This window comes from Panicum virgatum, chromosome 9N, assembly GCF_016808335.1.
Source record: "Panicum virgatum strain AP13 chromosome 9N, P.virgatum_v5, whole genome shotgun sequence".
Taxonomy (NCBI): Eukaryota; Viridiplantae; Streptophyta; class Magnoliopsida; order Poales; family Poaceae; genus Panicum; species Panicum virgatum.
In genome coordinates this window covers 7676257-7690547 of record NC_053153.1, presented here as the reverse complement: position 1 = coordinate 7690547, position 14291 = coordinate 7676257, and the positions used below count along the sequence as shown (strand labels likewise).

The following is a 14291-nucleotide window of genomic DNA, read 5'->3' as shown; positions in this document are numbered from 1 at the left end:
GAGTAGCAAATCATCGCTGATCGATGCAATAGAAGAAATTCTGATGCTTTTGCATCATCTTCATCTCTTGGCATGCTTGAGCAAGGAATCATTGAGGAAACTCTGATGGACTCTTTTGCACTTGAGCTCTGAAGAATTTGCTACGGCCGATTATTAATTTGTGGCGTCGGCTGCCCGTGCTTTATTTTGTGGCGTCGTCGGACTCCGGAGCCCGCCGTCGCCGGACAGCGGCGAAGCAGAGCGGCAGGACGACGGCAGTTAGCGCTGAACATAATCTAGGGCGAGATCGATGCTCGCCGGAGGCGGCGGAGAGGCCGGCGAAGCAGCGGAGCAGGACGACGAGATGGCGTCCGAGCGCTCGGCGCCTCGGTCCAGTCACTCAACGTCCCGTTTGTACTGGGGTGTCCCTTGCTTATTAATCTCATCCATCGATTAAAAATCGAACGGCTCACAGCCACCCAGGGTGGACGGTAAATGAAATACCGTCCACCCCCGGTCGGTGGATGAACCACCGTCCAGCCTTGGTCGCGGCGAGGCGAGGCGAGCGCCGCCGCCGCCCGCTGGCCAGCTGCGAGGCGGAGTGGGAAGCCATGGCGGGGAGCCGAGAGAGCCTCCCCACCCCTGCCAGTAGGCAGTAGCGGCGCCGGCGACAGGCACCTCGCAGCTCGGAAGCAGCGTCGCCGCGGTATTGGCGGGGGTGCGCGCCGCGGCGAGCGAGGTAGGGGGCGGTGCAGCGAACAGCGTCGTTGGCGTGGCGTCGCCGCGCTGGCGCATGGCCGGGATCTTTGTGCAAGCAGTGGTGGCCTCAGGTGAGCATCATGGATTGAAGCTGGTGTATGTGTCGCCGGCGGCCAGCGAAGGGGAGCCCAATGCCATTTCAGGGATTAGAAGTCGGGCATCAACGTGAGAGTAAAGCGGAGTTTCAGATAACATAGTTGATGTTGGGCCTGGGATTCCTGAAAAATGAGTACCCGACTCCCCTTACAAGCACACCAACTGAACAATTCCTGAAAACGGCCTGCTCTAACAGATTCAGACAACGCAAACTGCGGAGTTCATCAAGAAGCAAAGCTGTTTGCAAGAGCTCTTTTTTGAAACCAAAATCTGCAAATGTTTGTAGAAAACTAAACCCTGTCTTGATCACTAGAAACATGCCAACTGCGATCCATGGTCTTATTGAGCAGTAAACATATGCTTGCGACGACTACCGACTAGAAATAAGGCTGGAACCTTTAGTCAGTAGAGGTTGAAAGACATGTTCACTATGGGGCAAAGAATGTGATGGTAACCTTGCAGAATGTAGAAGAGTCAGTGCCCATCTAATTCATAGAAGAGAAGAATTTGCAGGAGCACAATCAGGGCCTGACGGAACCAGAAAACGCTGAATGACATGCGTTGGGATGTGAGAGATGCCTGTATATGTGTTCAGACTTCGATGCCTCCGTTCCATGGCTTTGTTCAGACTTCACAGCAAGTGGCCATCGGCATCGCGGTAGAGATGCATGCGTGACGACGAAACACCCGAAGATTAAATTCGTGCCCATCAAGGAGACAAGGACACGGACACGCGCAGCCATGGTTCGGTTTCCCGAGTTACAGCTTCCTTGAGCTCCTGTCCCTAGACCTGCCGACGTTAAGCCGGACGGCGGCCGGAGCGAAGCTGCTCGAGAGCTTCTCAATTGGTAATCGAGCGTGCGCGTTCATGAAAACCTCGTCCTCCTCGGCCCTACGGATCTCGCCGGCGGCGGACGACGGCGGATGGAGACGCCGGCGAAGCAGCGCGTGCGCGCGGCGTGACGACGAGAGGGCGTCTAAGCGCTCGGTCCAGTCAAAGTCCCACCTGGACTCGGCCTCCCTTGCTTAATCTCAGACGTTGGATGGAGATCGAACGGCCTACGGGTACCCGGGTGGACGGTAAATGAAATACCGTCCACCCCTGGTCGGTGGGCGAGACACCGTCCACCCCCTGGCCGTGCCGCCGTGGCGAGGGGAGGCCAGCGCCGCCTGCCGGCCAGCTGCGAGGCGGCGAGGGGAAGCCATGGAGAGGGATCGAGAGCCTCCCCACCCGTACCAGCAGCTGCGGCTCCAGGGGCAGCAGGCACATGCCCCTCCCAGCTCGAAGGCATCGCCGCCGCGGCATGCCAGGCGCGCCGCGAGCCGACAAGGCGGCGCGGCGCTGCCGTTGCTACTGCCGCGCCGCTGTGGGTATGGACATCGCATGGATTGGAGCTGGTGAGGACGCTGAGGCAGGCCAGTGAAGCGGAAGCCATTAGCGCTATGGTCACTGTGATGTCCTGGTGCGAGCCGTGTGGCTAGTTTTTTTTTTCTCTCTCCCTGAATTACACGTTGGGCATCCAACATGACAGTAAAAGAAGAGTTTCAGTCTTTCAGATAACATAGCTGTTGTTGGCCTAGTCTGAGATTCAAATTGCTGCAACTGACTGAGAGGCATCTGCAAGATGAGTCTGAACAATTCTTGAAAACTACCTGCTCTAAAGATTTAGACAACACAAGGACAGAGTTTATGAAGAAGCAAAGTTGTTCCAAGAGGCTTTTCTTTTAACCAGGATCTGTAACTTTGTATGGGAAATTATTTCGTGTCTGCAAATCAGAAACATGGCGCTGTGATGAGATGCATTTGTTATCTTTTCTTCTTCAGTTGCACTCTGGGTAATTTGACACAGACAAACCTGAAGATTAAGGCATGGTATATGCATACGAGAATTCTTTAGGACCCATCAAAGGTAGAGCGGAAGGCGGAGATGCGCAAATTGTGTGCTGTTGTTGGTACTTTAATTGCTACGCGTTACTGATGATTAAGAAGATGAGCATGACTAGTCAAGCAAACAGAAGGATGTGCATAGCAGCCGCTCGGTGCTACTAGTGTCCCAAACAAAGTCAAATCATTTCTCTTGTGATACCAAACCAAACTGGATTGATTGCTAGATTTCTAGTTCTACATCTCACAATAGTCTTAGTGTACAAATTTCGCATTTTTATGTGATTTGCTACATTTTATAAGTTATATGAGTTTTCAAAATAAATATGAAAATTATGTGTAAGGTCGGATGACCGCTATTGCCCGCTCCTATAAATGAGCTCCAGGCGGGTGATGGCGTCACCCGCTCCTATAAATTCTATTTTTAGAGGCGGGTGACGGTATCAACCGTCTCTAAAAATGGAGCTTAATTGTAAGGGTAGGTGATTATGTTTTGATCTGCTTCTGAAAAATAGAGCGTTGATACGAATCAGTTTCTAGTAGTGTTTAGTCACGCGACACGTTTTGGTACTTGACAGAGTCATGCCAATTACTAACTTGGCGTGTGAATAAGTCGACTCACTAAGCAACGGCGGAACCAGGGGGGGGGGCGAGCAGGGGCCACGGCCCCCCCTAAAATCAGTGAAAATTTTTAACTCCCACCTATATTCTAAAGCCCAACACAAAGGTCAATCAATGCAACGATGCTTTGTACTTAAGTTTTTCGGCTATCGTCCTTAACAAACCCAACAACACATATTGAACGGTGCACGTATACACATCTACCTAGGCAGCTAACTAAATACTAGTCAAATCCAACCCGAAGACTCCAATATTACTCCCTCCGTCACCAAATATAAGACATTCTGGAGTTTTTAGAATAAATTATGGCTATATAAAAGACTCTCCTACCCCTAATTACCATAATTATTAAGTATTGGGACTCTATTTGGTTAACTAAATATGTGCTAATAATTAAAGTAGCATGACATTTCTGTTCGCCGATGGCAAAGCGCCGACGGCAGCTACAGGGACGGCGAAGCCCTTGTTTGCTGTGTGTCAAAAGTCGCGCACACGGCGAACCTTTTCGCCGTGTGTATATATAGGCGCACGGCGAAAAAAAGCGAGAAGACGCCGTCCGGGCTAGCTGACGGCGTCGGCGTCTGTTCGCCGTGTGTCTGCACCGTGGACACACGGTGAACTTTCAGACTTCGCCGTGTGTCCTTGGTTCTGGCACACGGCGAAGAGCAAGGTTTGCCGTGTGATGGCCTTGGCACACGGCGAAGAGTAAGGTTTCCTGTGTGTTTTTGCTTTGCCGTGTGTTCTTCTGGCGACACACGGTAAAAAAGATCTTCGTCGTGTGCCCGAAATAATGCACACGGCGAAGATTCTAGCACACGGCAAAATACCGTTTTCCGGTAGTGAATACCCTACATTTCTAGAAAACCAAATAAATAATGCGGTTTTCAATCATAATTGGTAGAAATAATTAGGGGTAACAAAGTCATTTGTTTAGATAAGTAATGTGTCTGAAATTTCCTAAAACTACACTCTTTGTGGGACGGAGGGAGTATGTTATAATTTTTTTCAGAAAACATGGTCAAACTAAACAAACGAAGACATTTGATATTATTTTATGAAAGAAAGAGAATACAAATTCGCAATACGTCTGCGAAGTTGTAAAGTGCAAACAGAACATATGTAAAGTATTTTTTCTATCTAAAATATTAGGAACACGTATATATATCTTGATATGTTTCTCACGTATAGTATAAAGTATCTGCTCGGCCCCCCTTATTCAAAATTTCTGGTTCCGCCGCTGTCACTAAGTAGCTTTTTTATGCTTTTGGCATGCGTTTTTTTTAAAATTATAAAAATTACTAAGAAAGTTGCCCCGGACCATGCCAAGAGCATCACGCTCTTCCTCTTAAAGTCTGGAAGACTAGAACACATCACGATCCGGACGTGCTAGCAAATGCTGCCGAATCAGTCGAGGCGTCGAGCTCAGCTATGGGCCACAAACCAAATAAACCATCGCCATCGCCATTGCTCATCAGTCTCAAAGCCCAGCCCGTTAAAAATGGTCGAAATGCTCCCAATCCATGGGCTCCCGTAGGGCACGTCCCCTCCACTTGTTTTCTCCATCTATTGTTCTTTTTTTTCACTAGGCAAGGCCACAGAGGGACCAGCCGGTGCCACCAGAGGCGGTTTGGGAACACGCCACAGAGGGGCCGCGCCCCAGCGTGCAGGCGCCCGGGCTCGAACCCGGGCGGGTGCGCTCCCAGCTGGGAGTCGCACCAACCGAGCTACGCTCGGTCAGCAGAAAAGAAAAGCTTTCCGGCCGCCAAAAAACGAAGAGAGAAAATAAAAACAAAGGAGGAGCTTTCCCCGATGGCACACTCAGAAAGCTCCGCGACTGGTGTGGCCTCTGACGTCGGAGTGTCCTGCACACAAAGACCAGAGAGAGACCACGGTTGAAACTTGAAACGGAGACGCGAGCCAAGCCAATGGAAGAGGTAAGGCCGGTTCCGGAGGGCATGCGCGCGCGCGTGCGCCGGTGGATCGGAGCTCGTGCGGCTGCTCCACCGGGACCAAGCTAAGGCTGATTGCTGGTGGCGACCGGCGAGGAGAGCGCTGGAGCACAGGTAAAAGCGACGTCGTTTCTCACGTTTTTGCGTGGATGTAACTGGCTAGACTTTTTCAGAATTTTGACATTTATTGGTGAATCAGTAAGAGGGTGTTTAGTTGGTGAAAAAGTTTGTGTTTGGGTACTGTAGCACATTTCGTTGTTATTTGGTAATTAAGGTTCAATCATAGATTAATTAGGTTTAAAAGATGCATCTCGTTCTAATCAGTTAAACTGTGTAATTATTTATTTTTTTCAAGTGTATTTAATGCTTCGTGCATGTATGTGTCCGAAAATTTGATGTGATGGGTACTGTAGAATTTTTTTTGGGAAGTAAACACTCCCTAAGTTGCACATAAACAGTTTAATTTTGTCTTCGTCTGTTGTCGTGAATCTGGCCCGATTTAGGTATGTTCTCATTTTTTCCCCTGAAACTATTCAGTTATCAGCTGAATTTTATTTGGGACAATAATCCTAACTACTACAACGTATAGGATTGAAGAAGAAGAAAAAAAAGCAGAGCCAATCACGCATTTCTTATCTGAAACGGAGGCAGATACGGGTGAGAGGGCCAGTGTCAAAGATGAGTTGCGTCTGTGTCAAAGATGGATTCATGGAGACTGATGAATGAAAGAGTGGCACTGCAGCCTAGGCCTAGAGCAGCTGACAGGAACCCAACCGGAATCTCATCTTTAAGGGCTGGTAGTGGACACCGGGGAGCGAGGCCCCCACATGTTGACGATTCTCGCCCGGATTCAGTTGTTAAATGCATGCAGAGTCTCCACTCCAATCAAGCTGGACGTGCCTTCTTGCGTATGGAAACGGAGATACTGCGACGGCGACATGAGAGTATGAGACCTCATCAGCCGTTGGCAGCAGTTTCAAAATTGGGTGCAAGTGCAATCATGCGTGCATGGGAGACCTCATCAGCCGTTGGCAGCAGTTTTACAGCTAAAATTTTATGCATCTAAACAAGGGCTCAGTTGATGGAATAGACCTTTTCCCCAATTCTAGAGCCATTTTATCATCCTCTTTTGTTTAGTTCCCCTTCCTTACAACAAGCTATATATGTGGGTTGCAAATCTGAATTTCTAGTCGTGCTGTGTGTAAAACTAAACCAATAACGAACTGCAGTCGTAATTCAAAGAAATGGATGCGAATTCCCACGTCCCAAGCAATGACACCTGGGCGCTCTTTGTATCCACGCAATGGTTTTCCAAATCTCTCAGAGGATAAGAGGGCAAGAGGCCCCCCAATCTCCCAACCGCGAGCCAAGAGATTCCAAGGCTACCGTAGGATTCCGCAACACCCCTTGACCACAAGAACCTCAGGGATCGTTCATGGTGCGATCGAGGAGAGCCGCTGCCTCACGCCACCCCAGTCGGATTCCAAGCCTCCAAAGTCCAAACAGCAGAGGCTGCATGCGCCCGCCCGGCCTGCAGGGACCCATACCCAAGCAACTAACGGTAGCGCGAGGCATTTGCAGACTCATGTGGACTCCATGTTCTTGCCCGTCTCGCTCGGCCAAAAAAGACGGCAGGTAACATCATGTTCGTTACCTAATGAATGCTGGTGCCCGCTAGCTGCATCAGGTTTATTCGTCTGAATTTTGGACCCTTTCAGGAGAACAAGTGAATGGATGTGTGAGAGCAAAAACTGTCCATGTTGGAGCTTACTTCACGGCTCTTTTCTTCGTGTCAATCATCGTGGTTCCCTCCTCCTCCATGGATGATTTGTGTTGGGCTGCTAGCTCTCCTGTTAGCGCTAATCGAGTGACAGTTAACGATGCCTAACTTTTCTCTGTTCTTTCCTTCCCCGGACGACGTACGCGTTCTATATAAAGCCATCCCTGCATTGCAGATTTTGGCCAGGAAGAAGTAGCTGCTACTTGCACTGGGCCAAAACCAGTGGCTGCTGCACACAGCGCACACACCTAAGCTAGGCAGCTAGCTGTGCGTAGCACATTAGTACTTGAAAGTTCTTTGTTGCAAACAACACTATGTCCATGTCGCGGCTCATCCTCGCCGCTGTTCTCGTCGTGGCCACCACCGCTCCCCGCGCGCTCGCGGCGCGCGAGCTCGCCGCCGGGGAGGATGACGCCGCCGCGATGGCGCTGCGGCACGAGGCGTGGATGGCGGAGCACGGGCGCGCGTACACGGACGAGGCGGAGAAGGCGAGGCGGCTGGAGATATTCCGGGCCAACGCGAGGATGATCGACGCGTTCAACGCCGCGGGGACGCACGGCCACCGGCTGGCCACGAACAGGTTCGCCGACCTCACCGACGAGGAGTTCCGCGCCGCCAGGACCGGGTACCGGCCGGCCGCCGGGAGCCGCGCCGGCCGGTTCAGGTACGAGAACGTCAGCCTGGCGGACGCGCCGCCGAGCGTGGACTGGCGGGCGATGGGCGCCGTCACCGGCGTCAAGGACCAAGGAGATTGTGGTACGAAAGCACACACCACATGCATGATGCATGACGATTTGAGTATTTATATGTTCTGAATCTAGCTTTCACCAAAATCAATGGACGACGTACGTTAGGGTGAAAATAGCTGGTCAAAATCTACTGCGCACGGTATAAATTTGCAATTTTTGCGGTGCACGCGTGGACACGTCTCCATCTAGCTAGTCTTTTGCCCTTTTCGTAACGCACGCGTGCGGTCAAAAGGGAAAGGTTCCAGCACAACAGACACTGGACTAGATTTTGTACTGGTAGCTAGGAGACTAGAGTCTACTGATTATTAGTGCATGGACTCTTGGTCAAATGATCAAGAGGCATGCATGCATGAAGGTAAAAAATGACTTGATTTGAAAAGTTCAGTGTTTTTTAGCCGTGTCGACAGATCAAGCCAATCCAATCGTTGATTTGAGTCAACGAAGAAGCTTTTGACGGCGTGAATTATTGGAATCTCTGTCAGTCCAAGTCTCTAACATGGCAGCATACGTGCATGGTCGTCGCAGGCTGTTGCTGGGCGTTCTCGTCGGTGGCGGCGGTGGAAGGGCTGAACAAGATCCGGACGGGGCGGCTGGTGTCGCTGTCGGAGCAGGAGCTGGTGGACTGCGACGTCTACGGCGAGGACCAGGGCTGCGAGGGCGGCCTCATGGACGACGCCTTCCAGTTCATCGCGCGCCGCGGCGGCCTGGCCTCGGAGTCGGGCTACCCGTACGACGGCGAGGACGGGTCCTGCCGCTCGTCGGCCGCCGCCGCGGCGCGGGCCGCGTCCATCCGGGGCCACGAGGATGTCCCGCGCAACGACGAGGCGGCGCTCGCGGCGGCCGTGGCGCACCAGCCGGTGTCCGTGGCCATCAACGGCGCGGACCCCGCGTTCCGGTTCTACGCCGGCGGCGGCGACTGCGGCACGGAGCTGAACCACGCCGTCACGGCCGTCGGGTACGGCACGGCCGGCGACGGCACCCGGTACTGGGTGATGAAGAACTCGTGGGGCGCGTCGTGGGGCGAGGGCGGCTACGTCCGCCTCCGCCGCGGCGTCCGCGGCGAGGGCGTGTGCGGCCTCGCCAAGCTGCCGTCCTACCCCGTCTAGCTTGCTCGCCGGCTCGCCGCCGTCCTACCCCGCCGTGCTGCTCCGTCGGATCCAAGCGAAGCACGGCTGGTGGCGTTCGTTGGTTCGGGTGCTCGTAGCACGAAGGCCGCGCACGGCACACGTCAGACGTGCATGGCAGGTTCGACTAGTTTGCGATTGCGTTAGTGTCCTAAATTGCTCCAATTAAGACGCGTGTGCGTGTGTGTCTAAGCTATAGACTATAGTATAGTATGGCATGATGTGTCATGTGTGTAGATGGTCGTTGTCACGACCCAGAACCAGAAGTGCAATTGTGCAAGCCATTACTACTCCTGCAGCAGTAGGAGCGGTCGGGGTTGTCCCTTACCTGGAGGCGGCACGTGTATTGTACTACTGCGCAGATTGGCTGTCAGACAGACCAGTTAAATGTATAGTACATGAATGCATATAAAACGGTGTATAGTTTGAAGTAATATACTCTGTGACCATATTGGTGTGTGCTGTGTTGCAGTTGAGGTTTTTACGCTCACTTAGATCCTGTGTTGCAGTTATGGTTTTTACGCTCATGCATTTTCACTACGGAGTAAGTAGTCTCTTAAAAATTACATCAACAAATAAAGACTATTATATATCGTTTTGATTTTCCAAAATAATTTGGAAAGAAGAAGCACTTCAGAACATCATCGGTCACTATTGAAGTGTCCTTTACCACCAAATTATTTAAAGTTATCTGTTAAAAAAAGAACACTACTCCAGTTGATTAAATTTAGAATACTTCGACGACAAATTAAAATATCATACATTTTCAGGATGGAGTGAGCAGTCTCCTAAAAATTAAATCAACAAAAGACTAGCAGTGGTTGTGAGTGTTTGTTTTTTGAGAACCGGTTGTGAGTGTTTGTGCTCAAAACTCGCTGCGGAACTCGTCGTATCCACCTTCGCAGCCCAGCCCAGCCCAGCCCAGCCCATGTTCCGCGGGTGACGGGCGGACGGCGAAAAGAAAAAACTCGAAAACGACCGGAGCGGGGAAACTTCCGGAAGAAGCGTGATTGATTTCGCTCGCCTCGCTCGTGGCTCTGGCAACTTTTCCCTTCCCCCCCCTGCACTGCTCCCTCCCCCGCCGCCCATCCTCCCGTGCTCGTGCACCCGCGGTCTCCGCTTCCCACCCCGCCGCTTTTCCAAACAGAAACGGCTCCATCCAAAGTCCAAATCCGAAAAAAAGGAGGGTGGATTTCATCCAGTGCGGCTGGTGCCCATCGATCGATCGATCGATCCCCTTCCTCCCCGCCGCCGCCCGCAGACCAACCGACTCCGTCTCCGAACCCAATCCCCTCCCCCCTCTTTCCCAAATCGAGCAGGCGGCGGCCGACGGGGAGCGGGTCTCGCGGTCGACGGTCCCAGATTCAACTCCTTCCAAAGCCTCGCCGGCGGCGCCGATACACGGTGAGTTCCCTCCCCGGTTTCCCCTGGCGGCGGCCCCGCCCATTTCCTGCGGATTAGGGTTCCCGATTTCGCATGGACCCCGGTCGTGTCTGATGTCTGATTGAATCTGCGTAACCCCGCCGTCTTCCGCGCAGGTTCGACGCGGAATCCGGGGTTTTTCGTGGGTCTCGGGATGCGCTAGCCCCCGGCCTGCCGCGGCGATCGTCTCGTGGCCGGGCGACCCATGTCGTGGGGGCGGTTCAGCAGCTTCAGCCCCCACCAGGGGTCCACCCGGTCGTCGGCGCGGAGGTGCCCCACGCCGAAGCCCGCGCCTTGCACCGTGGTGGTCCTCGATGAGGAGGAGGACGACGGCGACGACTCCGACGCGGACGTTTTCATAATTGATGGCGCAGTGCCGCCGGCGCCTAGGTGTCGGGCCTGGAAAGGGAACGGCGCGTCTGGTAATGTGATCAACATAGATGACGATGAAGACGTGGATGAGGGTACTGGATGGGATAAGGCAGGCCCCAGCAGATCCCGTGCGTCGTCTGGGTCTCCGGCGTCGATGACACCAGGGCGAGTTTCTCCGGGGAACAGATACGGGCTGGACAGCGCATCGGACAGCTCCGAGAGCGATTTGTCTGATGGGTGGTACTCAGCCACTGATTATGGTGGCAGCTCGGATTGCGAGATTCTGGATGACACGGCTGGGACGGCCCGTGAGATGTGGGAGACGGCTGCTTCAAAGAAGAAGATGCCTCATGGTGTCCATGAGCGTGAGGATGGTAGGGCTACTGCATTCACATCACGTATGTGGTCGGAGGGTCTCTTTGGTGCACGATGCAATCTAGATGGCACTAAGTTTTGCGCTAGATGGAAGGATGGCTCACAAAGTAATAGTGGTGGTACAAAGGAAGGCCCTGAACATGCTCAAAGTAGTGCCAGAGGAGCGAGTGATGGCCATGGCTCTTATAGAAATAGCGGTGAAAATGATGTCCCTTCAGAATATGCTCGTAAGGGAGGTGTGCAAAATAATAATTGCAGCTCAAACGATCGTGGCCCTGCTTCACCCTCAAATGTCAAGGAACGTTCAAATGGAGAAGAAAGGGTTGTTCCTGAAAAAACTTCAGAAGGCTTTAAATCTCCTTGCCAGGATGGAACTTCCGTCCATAGTTTTGTCTCTGCAAATAGGGTGTTTCGGGGAAGCTCCTCAGCAGATCGGAAGGATGGAAGTCCTCCGATGTCTGTGAGTACTCCTGAAAAGATTGATGAGAAAATGCCTGAAGGTGTTGATCAGTCACCACTGGAAGCTTACAACAATACAGATTTGTATTCTGCACAAGTTGATGGCTCTGTTAGGGGTCAACAAAAGGTTCCAACTTTTACCAGCAGATGTGAGTGCTCAAAACAATTTGATGAAAACTGTCCGCAGGCACAAGCTAATTTGTGTGCATGTGCTGCAACCTCCATCAAGAGTACTTCTGTAAATGTTTCTGGAAGTTGCACTTTGCCTCGAAACGATTTGATACATGATCCTGAAGAACTAGGGCAGTTTGCTTACGTGATTGGTGATCGTGAAAAACACAAAGAATCTATTGAGTTCAAACGGGCAGCAGAGGAGGAGTGGGCATCCAGACAGCGGCAATTACAAATACAGGTTCAGTATTTTGCCACTATGAATTAATGCTTAACTATACTATGTGATGACATATGCATAGATTTGGGAACATAAAATCTAGCATTCTCAGTTCAATGTGGTTTTACTTGCTGCAGGAGCCTTGCTTTTTTGGCTCCCCAAGTTTTAAAAGGCTTCTGTAAAAGAAAACTGTAATGATCAAAATAGCTAGCAGGCTAATGGCACATTTGGATCTGTGACATGACTTGTGATGGTTCTTTGTTGGAAAACATTTTTTCAGGCTGAGGAAGCAAAGAAATTGCGGAAGAGAAAGAAAGCTGAAGCTCAACGGTTGCTTGACATGGAGAAGAGACAAAAGCAAAGATTGCAAGAAGTCCGTGAATCACAGAGAAAGGTCTCTTGTGGCACCAGTCTGATGCTGACACAATTCTTTTTGTTTATTGTCATATGTTTTGTGCCATTATATGATATTACTTTTTCTTGCTTCCTGTAGAATGAAGAATCTATACAGCTAAAGGAGCAGTATCGGGGCGTAGTAAGAAAGGAACTTGAAGATATGGAAAGGCGATATTGGGATATGACTTCAATATTACGTGCTCTAGGCGTCCCTGTTGAAGGTGGTGAGGTATGCCCTGTCTTATGGATACACCCAGCCTGTAGGTTGCTGGTGGTAAAAAGTATATTTGTTGCTAGCTTCTTTGTTGCTGTATTGATTTTGCACGATTTGCCTAGTGCAAACTGCAAACGCGGTTGGTTTGTCCTTTGGTTGACCATAAAAATGTAAAAACCCAATGTTCTCAGCTAAGGCTAGTTTCTGCAAATTGCAGGCAGATGTATGCCTAGATACAGACACATGAAAATTCCTTCAGACTGTCCCTTGTGCTTTCTGCTGTGGCCATAGATAATTAAGAATATCTATAATAGTTAATTTGATGAGACTAATTCTTTTTTCAGGTTAAAGCCTATAAGCAAGCACTTCTGAAATTCCATCCAGATAGGGTATCAAGAAATGATGTTTATCAACAGGTCAAAGCAGAGGAGACATTCAAGTTCATTTCACGCCTGAAGGAGAAGCTGCCGCGGTTCTCCTAATAACATATTCCAACACCCAGATCGCACAAAACATGTCACATCCTCCTTTCCGAGGCAGGAATCTCACCTGCAGGTCAAGACCTAGAGTTCAGAAGATATTTATTGTCGTCCTTAGAAGTTAGAATCAACTAGGGGCATTAGAATTCGTTAAATTTGACTTCTCTCATTCCTTGAAGTGGTAGGGATTCTTGTTAGCCGTGACCTGGGATGGTAAACTCTTTTCTTGGGTTGGGATCGGGATTTGGTTGTACAGGAGTGATAGCAGAAAGATCATTCTCTTGCAGACCAATATCTGACAGAGTATCGTGGTATTGTGCTTTGGTTGTTCAGCTCTGTTGTATATGTTTTCAGGTACCTGCAATTGTCGACATCAGAATAACACAATTAGATGCATTTCTTTTCCTTTATTTATGTTACAGCAGCAGCAATTTTGCTCTGTACCTTGAACAACCACGAAGATTTAGGTTCTTTTTATTCACTGCGTTCGGCTGGTGGCTCCAGCTCTAGCGCTACAGTATTTTCTTCTCACATCATTCCAGCTCCAGCCACCAGTCAGGTAATAGTGTTTTTCTCTCACAGCACTCCAGCTCCAGCCTGCCGAACGCAGTGATTCTTTCTTACATTTTCCCCTTCTCTAAAGTGATTACAGTAGTAATATACTTAGATTAGAGAATGTTAGATGCTCACCAGTTTGAGTGCTTTATCCGATCTGTTCAACCTCTGCACTGTTTGATCAGGTTGTTTATTCATCTCCCTAATATATGTTTATCTGTTACAAGGAGTTTACTGCTCAGTCTGTTTGAAATGAAAAACATGTTGTTTTCTAAGGTTCGTCAAATTGTTGAACTGTCGCGGGGCTCCCATGAATTCACGTCATTACACAACTCATGTTGGCCGGATGCTAGCTTGTCCGACTTTTTAAGACTATTGTTATTCACCATGTGCTGATGCGGGTCCAGATTTTAGTGCATACCTTCCATCCATTCTTCTCCTGCATGTTTTGTTGGTTAGTTGAATAAGATGAAATCAATGCACCGTTCATCCTGCTGTGTTTAAGCTTGCATCTGAATATTTCATATACTTTATTAATGCAAATATGAAATTACCACAATATTCCGTTCAGTAGGACTGACTGCATTTTATTTTTATGCATAACTATACTCTGTTTACTCGAGTCTAACGCACAGGATAATGTAGCTGTTTCTTTGATTTGTTTTCCCCTCTTTTCGTTTGTACGG

At 50.2% G+C, this 14291-nt stretch overlaps 2 protein-coding genes across 2 annotated transcripts; both read left to right on the top strand.

Moving 5' to 3' along the window:
• The first annotated feature begins 7046 nt into the window (after positions 1-7046).
• LOC120690077 (senescence-specific cysteine protease SAG39-like) lies at positions 7047-9391 on the top strand. The gene is made up of 3 exons (XM_039972593.1): positions 7047-7321; positions 7353-7825; positions 8344-9391. The coding sequence occupies exons 2-3, from the start codon at positions 7384-7386 to the stop codon at positions 8922-8924; spliced, it is 1023 nt and encodes a 340-aa protein (XP_039828527.1). The 5' UTR covers positions 7047-7321; positions 7353-7383; the 3' UTR covers positions 8925-9391.
• A 583-nt stretch (positions 9392-9974) lies between these two features.
• On the top strand, positions 9975-13460 carry LOC120690076. Its single transcript, XM_039972592.1, has 5 exons — positions 9975-10346; positions 10481-11982; positions 12242-12355; positions 12455-12586; positions 12916-13460. The coding sequence occupies exons 2-5, from the start codon at positions 10570-10572 to the stop codon at positions 13051-13053; spliced, it is 1797 nt and encodes a 598-aa protein (XP_039828526.1). The 5' UTR covers positions 9975-10346; positions 10481-10569; the 3' UTR covers positions 13054-13460.
• The last annotated feature ends 831 nt before the right edge of the window (positions 13461-14291 follow it).